The sequence below is a fragment of the Heptranchias perlo genome, chromosome 7 (genome assembly GCF_035084215.1).
Source record: "Heptranchias perlo isolate sHepPer1 chromosome 7, sHepPer1.hap1, whole genome shotgun sequence".
Lineage (NCBI taxonomy): Eukaryota > Metazoa > Chordata > Chondrichthyes > Hexanchiformes > Hexanchidae > Heptranchias > Heptranchias perlo.
Window position 1 is genome coordinate 54,771,560 of NC_090331.1, and position 13,732 is coordinate 54,785,291.

A 13,732-nucleotide genomic window follows, 5' to 3' on the forward strand; every position below is an offset into this window, starting at 1 on the left:
TAGGCCCATTCTACTCAACCTCTCTTCACAGAACAACCCTCTCATCCCAGGAATTAATCTAGTGAACCTTTGTTGCACCGCCTCTGAGGCAATTATATCCTTCCTTAGGAAAGGATACCAAAACTGTACGCAATACACCAAGTGAGGTCTCACTAAAGCCCTGTACAACCGTAGCAAGAATTCCTTATTCTTGCACCCCAACCCCCTTGCAATAAAGGCCAACATGCCATTTGCTTTCCTAATTGCTTGCTGTACCTGCACACTAAGTTTTTGTGTTTCTTGTACGAGGACTCTAACATTTAATAGTTTCTCACCATTTAAGAAATATTCTGTTTTTCTATTTTTCCTACCAAAGTGAATCACCTCACATTTCCCCACATTATACTCCATCTGCCACTTTCTTGCCTACTCACTTAACCTGTCCATATCCCTTTGCAGAGTCTTTGCATCCTCCTCACAGCTTACTTTCTCACCTAGCTTTGTATCGTCAGCAAACTTGGATACATTACATTCGGTCCCTTCATCTAAGTCATTAATATAGACTATAAATAGTTGAAGCCCAAGCACCGATCCTTGCGGCACACCACTAGTTACAATCTGCCAATCTGAGAAGGATCCGTTTATCCCTACTCTGTTTTTTGTCCGTTAACCAATCCTCTATCCATACTAATATATTACCCCCAATCCCATGAGCCCTTACCTTGTGTAACAACCTCTTACGTGGCACCCTATCGAATACCTTTTGAAAATCCAAATATACGACATCCACTGGTTCCCCTTTATCTACCGTGCTAGTTACATCCTCAAAAAACTCCAATAGGTTTGTTAAACACGATTTCCCTTTCATAAAACCATGTTGACTCTGCCTAATCATATGATTTTCCAAGTGCCCTGTTACCACTTCCTTAATAATGGATTCCAGCATTTCCTCAATGACCGATGTCAGGCTAACTGTCCTGTAGTTCCCTGGTTTTTCTCTCTCCCTCCATTCTTGAATAGCAGGGTAACATTTGCTACCTTCCAGTCCACTGGGACCATTCCAGAATCTAGAGAATTTTGGAAGATCATAACCAATGCTCCCACTATCTCTCCAGCCACCTCTTTTAGAACCCTAAAATGTAGGCCATCAGGTCCAGGGGGTTTGTCAGCTTTTAGTCCCATTAGTTTGTCCAGTACTTTTTCTCTAGTGATATTAATTGTTTTAAGTTTCTCACTCTCATTTATCCCTTGGTTCCCCACTATTTTTGGTATGTTTTTTGTATCTTCTACTGTGAAGACTGATACAAAATATTTGTTTAACGCATCTGCCATTTCCTGATTCCCCATTATAATTTCTCCTGTCTCAGCCTCTAAGGGACCGATATTTACTTTTGCTACTCTCTTCCTTTTTACATACTTGTAGAAGCTTTCACAATCCGTTTTTATATTTCTTGCTAGTTTACATTCATATTCTATTTTCTCCCTTATCATCAATTTTTTGGTCGTCCTTTGTCGGTTTCTAAAACTCTCCCAATCCCCAGGCTTATTACTCTTCTTGGCAACATTACAGGCCTTTTCTTTCAATCTAATACTCTCCTTAACTTCTTTAGTTAGCCCGTGGAGTTTTTATTTCTCAATGGAATATATACTTGTTGAGAATATTGAAATATTTCTTTAAATGTTTGCCATTGCTTTTCAACTGTCAAACCCTGTCATTTAATTTCCCAATCTACCTTTGACAATTCACCCCTCATACCTATGCAATTGACTAAGCTTAAGTCTCTAGTTTCTGACTTAAGTACATTACTTTCAACTCAATGTGAAATTCTATCATATTATGATCACTCTTCCCCAGAGGTTCTTTTACTGTGAGATTATTAATTAACTCTATTTCATTACATAATACAAGATCTAAATTAGCCTGTTCCCTGGTTGGTTCCATGACATACTGCTCTAGGAGACAGTCTTGAATACATTCCATGAACTCTTCTTCCAAACTACCTTTGCTAATTTAATTTGCTCATGCAGATTAAAGTCCCCCATGATGACTGCATTTCCTTTGTTACAAGCTTCCATTATTTAATGATTAATACTCTGTCCAACAGTATTGCTACAATTAGGGGGCCAAAAAACTACTCCCTCAAGTGTTTTCTACCCCTTATTTCTAATTTCCACCCATTATTTGTAACACTTCTCGCATTAACACCATGCTTTGATTTTTTTCCTCCATCTAATTCCTGCTCTTTCCACACTATTCTTTATTATGTTGCTGTTTGTCCCTCCTAGTTTTCAATGCAGAGTGTCTCTTCTCTCTGTTATGTCCTGGTTCCCTCCCCCTACCAAATTTCAAGGCAGAATCCCCTTGTTCTTTGTAGATTTTGCTGATGGCTACCTGAGTAACACTATATTCTTTTGCTAAAACTAGCTGCTTACAAAGCCAAGACTGAATTCTCCATCAGTTTGCTGGATGCAGTGAATTTTGTTGCTAGAAGTTGGGATCTTTTGATTCAGAGTAACATTGCGCACTGTTGTTGCCATGCATATATGGTCAGTAAAGAGGAGAATTTGGTGGAGCTCCAAGAAACTGAACCAACCCTGAGCTTCAAAGTGCTTGGGTGAAACTTCAAGCAGGGCTGATGTTACTCAGTCTGACTATATCGCAGTTGGTGACTCTTTGATCACCCAAACCTTCATTGAAACTTTGAGCCGACCTAAGCCGGAATTAAAATTAGTGAGGACAGTAATAATTTTGATGACTATATTGCTCCTGATTCTTCCAGTCCAGCAATCTGCCTAGGATGCTCTCTGACATTCAATATTATATGCAATGCTCATCTAGCAACTTGTTTGAGTCATAAATGGTGACTTGTCTGAATAAGATAACAGTCTAAAATAATTGACTTTGGTAAAAAAAGTAACTTATTACAGTGAAATTAAAGCAAAATATTGGAGTTTTTATGTTTTGTTTTGATCCTTGAAATTATAAATGCCTTCAAAACAATAAAGAAATGTTTGCAAGTGTTCATAAAGCAAGTTCTCTTATTGTTATAGCATGTATAATGTTTTAATTTATCTCTATCGCGTCTGATAAGAGTATAACATTAAGCAGACTTGACTGTATTGAATAAATTGTCTGTGTATAAGGTTGATCTTTGTTATAATGTCTGGGAGCCAGCAAAAACTATTTGGAATAAGGAGTAGAAATTAGCAAAGGTTGCATCCCTCTCTCCTCAGCCACGCTCTTTTTTAAAAAAAAAAATCGTCCTTGGGATTTATTGCCCATCCCTAGTTGTCCTGAGAAGGTGATGGTGGGCCTTCTTCTTGAACCTCTGGTATCTGTTTGATACAACCGAGTAGCTTGCTAGGCCACTTTAGAGGGTAGTTAAGAGTCAACCACGATGGTATGGGACTGGATGCACATATAGGTCAGACCGGATAAGGTCAGCAGGTTTTCCTCCTTTAAAAGGACATTAGTGAACCAGATGGGTTTTCACGACAATATGACAGGCTCATGGTCAATTTTACTGATGCCAGTTTTTATTTCCAGATATTTTTTCTTTTTTTTCTAAACTGAATTCAAATTCTCAAACTGTCATGGATTTGAACTCACGTTCTCTAGATGAGTCTGGTCCTTAGGGTTACTAGTCCAGTAACATAACTACCACACTACCATTCTCCTATACAAGTCCAGCTGCTAATGGGCCAGACCCGACCCGTCTCGCCTTTATGTAACGGCCAGAGCTAATAAAGGAGATTCCAGCCATTGTATACAGCGGATGGAATTCCCATGAAAATAGGAATTCCTCTCTACAGTGTACAGTGGCTGGAATCACGTTCAGAAGCATTGTTGAGGAGAGGGCTCAGATCTGATCCATTAGCAGTTGGATGCAGCGATGGAGGGCAGGCAATGAAGAGGAGGGGATAGATGACCAGCAGTGATGGAGAGGAGGAGAGGTTGATGGCAGGTAACAAGGGGGTGGGGGGGGGGGAAGATAAATGGCAATCAATGGGGAATGGATGGCAAGGGAGGGGGTGGCAGAAGATGGGTATGTTGCCTGGAGCTGGAGGAGTGAGGAGAATGTGAGCATCAATGATGGAGAGTGGGAAGGGAGAGTACCATATTAATGGGGGAAGGGGCTTACTGCCAGCTTCAACTGAGGGGAGAGAAGAGTGCCAGCATGAACTGAGGGGGAAGGAGAAGACTGCTTGTTTGAACAGAAGGTGGGGACAAAAAGAAAGGGTGCCAGTGTGAATGGTGGAAGAGGAGAGCCAGCTTGAACTGGATTTGAGGTGAAGAATGCCAGGTTGAATTGACGGAGATTCATGCGATTATGGACAGGGAGATTTGGAAAAGTGTCTGAGAAAGGGTGGGGAATTGGATGGGCTTAGTGCTTCTTTGAACCGTGGAGGGTGTTGGATATGGAATTATGACTCAAGATAATTCTTGGGGTATTGTTGGTCTGTTGAAAATGTCAAAAATGTTTATATTTTAAAATATAAAGGTGGTTAAAAGTAAACAGAACACACCATTTTTAATGTAGAAATTCAAAATCTTCTGTGGGAGCATGCTTCTGGAGCTATCTAGAAATGCAGCATAATTTTGTGCCTTTAATATCTGAATTTGCCCCTGCAGGCTTTCTTGTACTTATGTTTACTTTTCCTCCATTATAAGTGAAAGGATATTGTGTATACCTACACTTTAAAGTTACAGAGCCATTATAACTACTTATTTTCACATCATGGGCTTATAAATCAGGTCCATTCTAGAGATGTCAGTTTTTTCTAGTTTTCTAGGTTGGCATGTATAAAGACACTACAGGGAAAGTGACCTCAACAGCATAAGCAGTGCACTGCTGAGAAACTTGACCAAATGTTACTTACCAGAGGAAATACGTGTCATTCAAAGTTTGGGCAGTTCAAAACAGACTGCGCCTCTCTGACACTACTTCGTTTAAAAAAAAAATTCGTTCATGGGATGTGGGTGTCGCTGGCAAGGCGAGCATTTATTGCCCATCCCTAATTGCCCTGGAGAAGGTGGTGGTGAGCCGCCGCCTTGAACCGCTGCAGTCCGTGTGGTGAAGGTTCTCCCACAGTGCTGTTAGGAAGGGAGTTCCAGGATTTTGACCCAGCGACGATGAATGAACGGCGATATATTTGCAAGTCGGGTTGGTGTGTGATTTGGAGGGGAACGTGCAGGTGGTGTTGTTCCCATGTATCTGCTGCTCTTGCCCTTCTAGTGGTAGAGGTCGCGGGTTTGGGAGGTGCTGTCGAAGAAGCCTTGGCAAGTTGCTGCAGAGCATCCTGTGGATGGTACACACTGCAGCCACTGTGCGCCGATGGTGAAGGGAGTGAATGTTTAAGGTGGTGGATGGGGTACCAATCAGACGGGCTGCTTTGTCCTGGAAGGTATCGAGCTTCTTGAGTGTTGTTGGAGCTGCATTCATCCAAGCAAGTGGAGAGTATTCCATCACTCCTGACTTGTGCCTTGTGGATGGTGGAAAGGCTTTGGGGAGTCAGGAGGTGAGTCACTTGCCGCAGAATACCCAGCCTTAGACCTGCTCTTGTAGCCACAGTATTTATATGGCTGGTCCAGTTAAGTTTCTGGTCAATGGTGACCCCCAGGATGTTGATGGTGGGGGATTCGGCGATGGTAATGCCGTTGAATGTCAAGGGGAGGTAGTTAGACTCTCTCTTGTTGGAGATGGTCATTGCCTGGCACGAATGTCACTTGCCACTTATCAGTCCAAGCCTGGATGTTGTCCAGGTCTTTCTGCATGCGGGCTCGAACTGCTTCATTATTTGATGGGTTGCGAATGGAACTGAACACTGTGCAATCATCAGCGAACATCCCCATTTCTGAACTTATGATGGAGGGAAGGTCATTGATTAAGCAGCTGAAGATGGTTGGGCCTAGGACACTGCCCTGAGGAACTCCTGCAGCAATGCCCAGGGGCTGAGATGATTGGCCTCCAACAACCGCTACCATCTTCCTTTGCGCTAGGTATGACTCCAGCCACTGGAGAGTTTTCCCCCTGATTCCCATTGACTTCAATTTTACTAGGGCTCCTTGGTGCCACACTCGGTCAAATGCTGCCTTGATGTCAAGGGCAGTCACTCTCACCTCATCTCTGGAATTCTGTTCTTTTGTCCATGTTTGGACCAAGGCTGCAATGAGGTCTGGAGCAGAGTGGTCCTGGTGGAACCCAAACTGAGCATCGGTCAGCTGTTTATTGGTGAGTAAGTGCCGCTTGATAGCACTGTCGACGACACCTTCCATCACTTTGCTGATGATTGAGAGTAGACTGATGGGGCGGTAATTGGCCGGATTGGATTTGTCCTGCTTTTTGTGGACAGGACATACGTGGCCAATTTTCCACATTGTCGGGTAGATGCCAGTGTTGTAGCTGTACTGGAACAGCTTGGCTGGAGCAGCAGCTAGTTCTGGAGCACAAGTCTTCAGCACTACAGCTGGGATGTTGTCAGGGCCCATAGCCTTTGCTGTATCCAGTGCACTCAGCCCTTTCTTGATATCACCTGGAGTGAATCGAATTGGCTGGAGACTGGCTTCTGTGATGGTGGGGATATCGGGAGGAGGCCGAGATGGATCATCCACTCGACACTTCTGGCTGAAGATGGTTGCAAATGCTTCAGCCTTGTCTTTTGCACTCACGTGCTGGACTCTGCCATCATTGAGGATGGGGATGTTTGCAGAGCCTCCTCCTCCCGTTAGTTGTTTAATTGTCCACCACCATTCACGACTGGATGTGGCAGGACTGCAGAGCTTTGATCTGATCCGTTGGTTGTGGAATCGCTTAGCTCTGTCTATAGCATGTTGCTTCTGCTGTTTAGCATGCATGTATCCTGAGTTGTAGCTTCACCAGGTTGGCACCTCATTTTTAGGTACGCCTGGTGCTGCTCCTGGCATGCTCTTCTACACTCCTCATTGAACCAGGGTTGATCCCCTGGCTTGTTGGTAACGGTGGAGTGAGGAATATGCCAGGCCATGAGGTTACAGATTGTGCTGGAATACAATTCTGCTGCTGCTGATGGCCCATAGCGCCTCATGGATGCCCAGTTTTGAGCTGCTGGATCGGTTCTGAATCTATCCCATTTAGCACGGTAGTAATGCCACACAACACGTTGGATGGTGTCCTCAGTGCGAAGACGGGACTTCATCTCCACGAGGACTGTGCGGTGGTCACTCCTACCAATACTGTCATGGACAGATGCATTTGCGACAGGTAGATTGGTGAGGATGAGGTCAACTAAGTTTTTCCCTCGTGTTGGTTCGCTCACCACCTGCCGCAGGCCCAGTCTGGCAGCTATATCCTTCAGGACTTGGCCAGCTCGGTCAGTAGTGGTGCTACCGAGCCACTCTTGGTGATGGACAATGAAGTCCCCCACCCAGGGTACATTCTGTGCCCTTGCTACCCTCAGTACGTCCTCCAAGTGGTGTTCAACATGGAGGACTGATTCATCAGCTGAGGGAGGGCGGTAGGTGGTAAGCAGCAGGAGGTTTCCTTGCCCATGTTTGACCTGATGCCATGAGATTTCATGGGGTCCAGAGTCAATGTTGAGGACTCCCAGGGCCACTCCCTCCTGACTGTATATGACTGTACCGCCACCTCTGGTCGGTCTGTCCTGCCGGTGGGACAGGACATACCCAGGGATGGTGATGGAAGAGTCTGGGATGTTGGCTGAAAGGTATGATTCTGTGAGTATGGCTATGTCAGGCTGTTGCTTGACTAGTCTATGGGACAGCTCTTCAAATTTTGGCACAAGTCCCCAGATGTTAGTGAGGACGACTTTGCAGGGTCTACTGGGCTTGGTTTGTCTTTGTCGTGTCCGGTGCCTAGTGATCCGTCCGGTTTTATTCTTATGACTACTTTTTTTAAGCGAGATTTTTCAACTGAGTCGCTTGTTAGGCCATTTCAGAGGGCAATTAAGAATCAACCAGATTGCTGTGGGTCTGGAGTCACATATAGGCCAGACCGGGTAAGGACGGCAGGTTTCCTTCCCAAAAGGACATTAGTGAACCAGATGGGTTTTTACGACAATCCGGTAGTTTCATGGCCACCATTACTGATACTAGTATTTTTAATTCCAGATTTAATTTAATTTATTGAATTTAAATTCCCCAGCTGCTGTGGCGGGATTTGAACTCATGACTCTGGATTATTAGTCCAGGCCTCTGGATTACTCGTCCAGTAACATAACCACTATGCTACTGTACCCTACTATGCATACATTTCACCCACTTACACTTGGTATGCAGCCAATCTCATTTGAACAATGTCCTGAAAGTGCCTCTTCATGCAACTAGTGATTTAAACTCTTTCAAGGGACACAGTCCTTTTTCCCTCCAGATAGGATTTTCCACTCCTCTTCTGTAGAGGAAAGTCCTTGAAGCATTGGCATCATGAGAAGTAAAGATAGCCTCATGAGTTTCCAATGCACATCTCTAGAGTTAATCCACTATCCCAGCAGCATAAGTGCACTAGCTCAGATGCACACCGAAACCAAATTTGTGCTAACCACAAAAGAGGTTAAAGGAAATTCTGTAGCCTATTTCACCATGTCTAGGATTAATGACCAGATAATCTGTTTCAGTGACGTCGATTGAGGGATATATGTTGTCCAGCACATCGGGAAAGCTCCCATGCTCTTCCTCAAATAGTGTTGTGGGATATTTCATGTCCACCTGAGGGGGCAGACAGGACCCTGGTTTACCGACTCATCTGAAAAATGGCACCTCCACCATTGCAGCATTCCCTCAGTACTGCACTGGAGTGTCAGCCTAGATTATGAAACACTAGTATATTGGGGGTAGTTGGTAGGTTGTGTAAATACTGGTTAACATGGACTGTTTAGCATCAGAATAATTTGATTCCTGTCTCAGGCATTTGGATGGTTTGGGGAAATAGTATCAAGGATCTTACAAATGTGGTGATGAACCTTGAAGGAACATGGACTTTTTGTGGAACGATAAAATTCAAAGTCGTAATAAGTGGAGTGCTTCAGCAGTGTGGGTCTACAGCAATGTAGGGATGTGAAGTTTGGACCGTAAGCATGAAGTGAAATGACATCTGGGAGGCATTTGAGCATTGGTACTATAAATATATGCTGAAAACCAGTTGAAGATTAATAGATACAATGAGAAAATTGATCTACAGTGATCACATTTTTCGGGCATCACAAGGAAAATTTTTGGGGATACTTGTCTGGAAAAGTTGTTTACAATGGATCAGAAGACAGGCAAAGAAGAATGCTGCTCGATGATGTGATGGAACGAGCAGGTGTAACATCAGAGACCAATACAGCTCAACTGTGCAGAAAATGGAAAGTACATTAGAGAGTGGGCACAAATGCAAGATAATCAAAAAAAGAATTGAAGAGGCGGTTAAAAAATGTTCTTTACACAGAGGATAGTTGGAATGTGGAATTCTGTGCCACAAATATTTGTTGAAGCAAAGCTCATAAATTATTTTAAAAGGGAATTAGATATTTGTTTGGAAATGAGGAACATAAAAAGGTATGGGAAGCATGCAGGAGAATGGGATTAGAATAAGTAGCTCATGGAGAAAAACAACGACACAAACTTCAACAGACCAAATGGCCTGTTGCTCTGTTGTGACATTCTATAATGTGCACTGATCACCAACTTCCAGAGCAGAGTGGGGAGGGGAAGATAACCAAATTGCATGCTATACAAAAAGCATTATAACTTTAGGGGAGGGGAGAAAGAAGGGGCTGAGTTAATGTTAACCCCCTAGGCATTAATATGCACAGCTAATTTATGTTATATTCAGACAAAATGTTCTTATGAACAAAATCAATACAAAAAGGTTTTGTTACATGATTTGTTCAACTTTTCTTCTTCTGTTCCAAAAGTACTTATTTTACAAGGAAAACTGTATATTACCTAGTTTGTATATTGCACTATATATACTTTTCAGCTCAATGCACCACTTCTTACCAACATATTCAAATTCTTCTTTCAAGGCCATGCCATTATGGGAAAAGCATTGCTGACAAATAAGTGCATATCTGTGAAGATTAAAAATAAAGTATAAAGCATTAAAAAGCCACAATTAATGAACTCCTAAGAATGACAAGAATAATTTCAGTAGGCAGTGGCCGTTAGCCAGAGTGATCCAAAATGTTCAAAATTAAAATCAAGTTATCACTGAGATATTACAATACTACTTTATGTACTAATATTTTACGCTACCAATTCTACATACAAACTCAAATAATCAATCAATCATTCAACTTCACCTGTTCTGTGGGCCATCACCAACTAAATACTCAATAATTCTATCAACAGCTCCACGATCCCGAGGGAGGATAGGTCTTGCTAGGGGAGGACCAGGAGGATGAAGACCTACAATCAAGAAACTGAAAGTTAAATGCTGGGTGAAAGCTGTTATTCAAAGTCAAATTTTCAATCTAAAATCACATTGTAAAATGTTCCAAGCATATCAATGTAAAACACCAATGAAAATACTTAGCGAAAACTAAGCATAGCTAATTTGGTGCAAGTTAACAAACTAAGATTCTTTAACATCTATTTTTATGTATGTGTAGTTTTAGCCTTTCAACATGTGTATTGGAATTCTCTTAATTCCCTGGCTTTTACCAATGAGGTAAATTTTCAGGAACGCTGCAAGTTATGTTTTACTAAAATTAATTTTTGACCAGATATTTAAACTAAAATCTATGATATAAACCGCCTCCATTTATCGAGACTTTGAAGAATATTTGTCATCTTAAAATTCAGAAAGAAAAGTGCAGCCACCTGGTATTGTCATCAACATTTTTTCAGGGTATCACACAAGTTAAGGATTTATACATGGAGCTGCACTCTTCCACAGTGCGCAAATTCAAACAAACTTACTGCTACTTCAAACTGTTGCCAGATGTGCTACAGTGAAAAATGTTTCAGAAGGAAGCAAAGAATTAATAACTTAATGACCTGCAATCCTCCTGAAACAGGCATTACTTTTTGTGCTGTTACTCAGGCCAACAGTAATTAACGTAATTAAACATCAAGAGTAATTATTGCAAGATGACTGGTCATTTTTACAAATCTTGGCAAACTCTCAGATACCTGCTGGTTATTAATTTACTACCATATGGAAGCCCTGTGGTTCAATGTTTTTGTGTTTAATTGATTTTTGGTCTGTTGAATGATGTGGAAAATGTAAAAGAGAAAAGTAAAAATGCAGTTCATGAATTTGATAAGTGAAAATAGTAATAGCTTACAAAATGTTCATACAGAACAGTTCAAACTTTTGTACAAGCTCAGAAAGCTGAAGAAGCTTACTGTTTTGCCGGCAAACTTTTATTGCCATTTAAACAGTAGTGCTGTAACATTTTAATAAGCTTAGTCAAGGGCTTTAAAGATGTGAGACGCCAGCTGTGAATGACTAATGACCAGTTAAATATGGAAGTTTTGTTTATCGGATAACTGGCTCTGAAAGCGTAGAAAATAAAATGTCTTTCATTTACAAAGAAAATTATCTATTTTATTGGTAACCTGGGATAGCACTAAAAGCCGTGATTAAAGTCAAGTGCTTTGTTTACCCATTCCAGGCATAGAGGCAGCTGGAGGCATTGTCCGCCTCGAGAGTACAGGTGTATGTGAACCTGACTGAACAGTCTTTTCTGGTGGTCCACCAGGAGCTGATGTCCCATGTTGTAGAACAGGTGTGGTAGTCTGCAGAGCTCGTGGATTTCCCTGGTTGAGGTTTTGTGGAGTGGATGGAACTTGAGCTCTCTGAGCTGATGTCCTCTGGCGAAGTTCTAAGGAGAAAAAAAGATGTGTTCTTAGCTACACTGAAAACAGATTTTGTGTAATCCATGCATCTACTGCCAGCAGTTAAAATTCATTTGAAGAAACTAATTCACAAAACTTCTCATTAGCTTAGTCTTGATCGCTAACGGGGAACTTATTTTTGCTTAAAATATGTGCTGTAATGTGAAAATTGTCACTTTCATATTCCTCCTGGATGGTTTTTACAATTAGACCCATTAAATGTATGTTTTTCAGTTTAACAATTGTTTAAATTACGAAAACAATTCAACCACACATTAGTAATTAACTAATTTATAAACAATCTTGAAAGAACTTAATTTGCAATTACAAAATCTTATTTCCACGAGTATGTGCTCTCCTACAGGACAGCTTCTTCCGTGGAACTGATCACTGTACTTCAGATGCCAGTGTTGGATGGGAATTCACTGCTGATATGTACCTAACATTTCATCAAGGAAGGATGGCTGCATTGTTTTAAAAATGAAATTATATTTACAAACCATATACTTGAAATCAAAAGTTAATTAATTTAATAGCCATTTTATTAAGTGAATTTAGTGGAGCTCAATGCAATGACTAGTTTTGCTGTATATCAATATTAGGCTATTATACATTTTAAAAAAAATCTTATTTCCCAGTGCCGGTGAACTTTAAAAATGCTTAATTCACCTCTTAATTGTCTAGCCTATTGCTAAATACAATAAGGGTATAAACTAGTAAGTAAATCAACTATATTTTGAGGACTGGGCTCTGTTCAAGAATAGGACTAGAAACTACAAAGAAAGATTACCTGTCTTCAGTATGGGCTTGTGTTTATTTTAAGATAGTGTATCTTTTGGAAGGCAATACTACTCAAAACTTTAGTAAAAGCAAGAGGATTGCTTCATACACCTGCCTTACAAATGCAGTCAAGAACAATTTCACTGATTCATGAATTGGATGTAGCTTGACTGGACTAAGATTTTACTTTCATCATATGGCAATTAAGCAGTTGCGAATAAGGGTACATTCTCCAGCTCAAACAGATTGCCTGCTGATGGGATCATCGTAAGCATATGATTAGGTGAGAGTCTGGACAGTAAAGGGATCAGTATATCAGTATATTGATTCCTTGTAGAACTCAACTCTTGCAAGATCAAAAAATTTGCATTTACATAGCTCCATGTCATGTCCTCAGGATATCCTAAAAAGTCCAACAACTTGTATTTAAGTAGTGCTTTTAACATAGAAAAACATCCCAAGGTGCTTCACAGAAACGCAAGGGAATAAATAAGAAACTGGGCTAAGGGAAGACATATTAGGGGGTTGGCCAAAAGCTTGATGAAAGAGGTGGGTTTTAAGGGAGGAGAGAGAGGTGGAGAAGCGTAGGGGTTTAAGAAGGGAAATCCAGAATATAGGGCCTAGGCGGTTGAAGGCACGGTAGCCAATGGTGGGGTGAAGCCAGGGGTGGGTTGGGGGGTGTAGAAAGGAGTGTACAAAAAAGACTAGTCACAGGAACAAATAATTCAAGGGGGTGGTAGTGGTGGAGGAGGTTAGAGAGATAAGGAGGATAAGGAGAGATTTAAAAACTTGGGTCAGAATTTCAAGTCTGAGGCACTGGGGACTATGTAGGTCAGTGCAGATAGTGGTGATGGGTGAGTGGGACTTGAGTGAACAAATGTAGTCGGTTGTATTCTCCCTTACCGCTCCATTTTACTGTTTTCAATCCTTAATTTTCTTTCAAATCCTATTACTTATTTTTAAAATAACTGAAGTAGAACCTGAATTCTGATACAGCCCATTTGCAAACATAGTCCTAATGGTTACTTTTTAGACATGAACACTACATAAAAATTAAAAACTACCTATAGTGCAGTGACAATGCTGTACTCAACTGTTGGGATATGGGTTTGGCACCCATAAATACTCATGTTAAATGATCTGATCTTGGCCATA

The 13,732-nt window shown here is 41.4% G+C and overlaps 1 protein-coding gene across 3 annotated transcripts in view; it reads right to left on the bottom strand.

Annotated features, from left to right (window-relative positions):
* LOC137323729 (endoplasmic reticulum junction formation protein lunapark-like) overlaps window positions 1–13,732 on the bottom strand; it is a 103,972-nt gene that overhangs the window by 16,887 nt on the left and 73,353 nt on the right. For all 3 annotated transcript variants that reach the window (XM_067987591.1, XM_067987593.1, XM_067987592.1), the window contains exons 9-11: window positions 11,566–11,784; window positions 10,258–10,363; window positions 9,956–10,026 (exon numbers count right to left, since the gene is read on the bottom strand). In XM_067987591.1, the coding sequence (XP_067843692.1) occupies window positions 9,956–10,026; window positions 10,258–10,363; window positions 11,566–11,784 (396 nt within the window). The remainder of the gene's footprint in view (window positions 1–9,955; window positions 10,027–10,257; window positions 10,364–11,565; window positions 11,785–13,732) is intronic.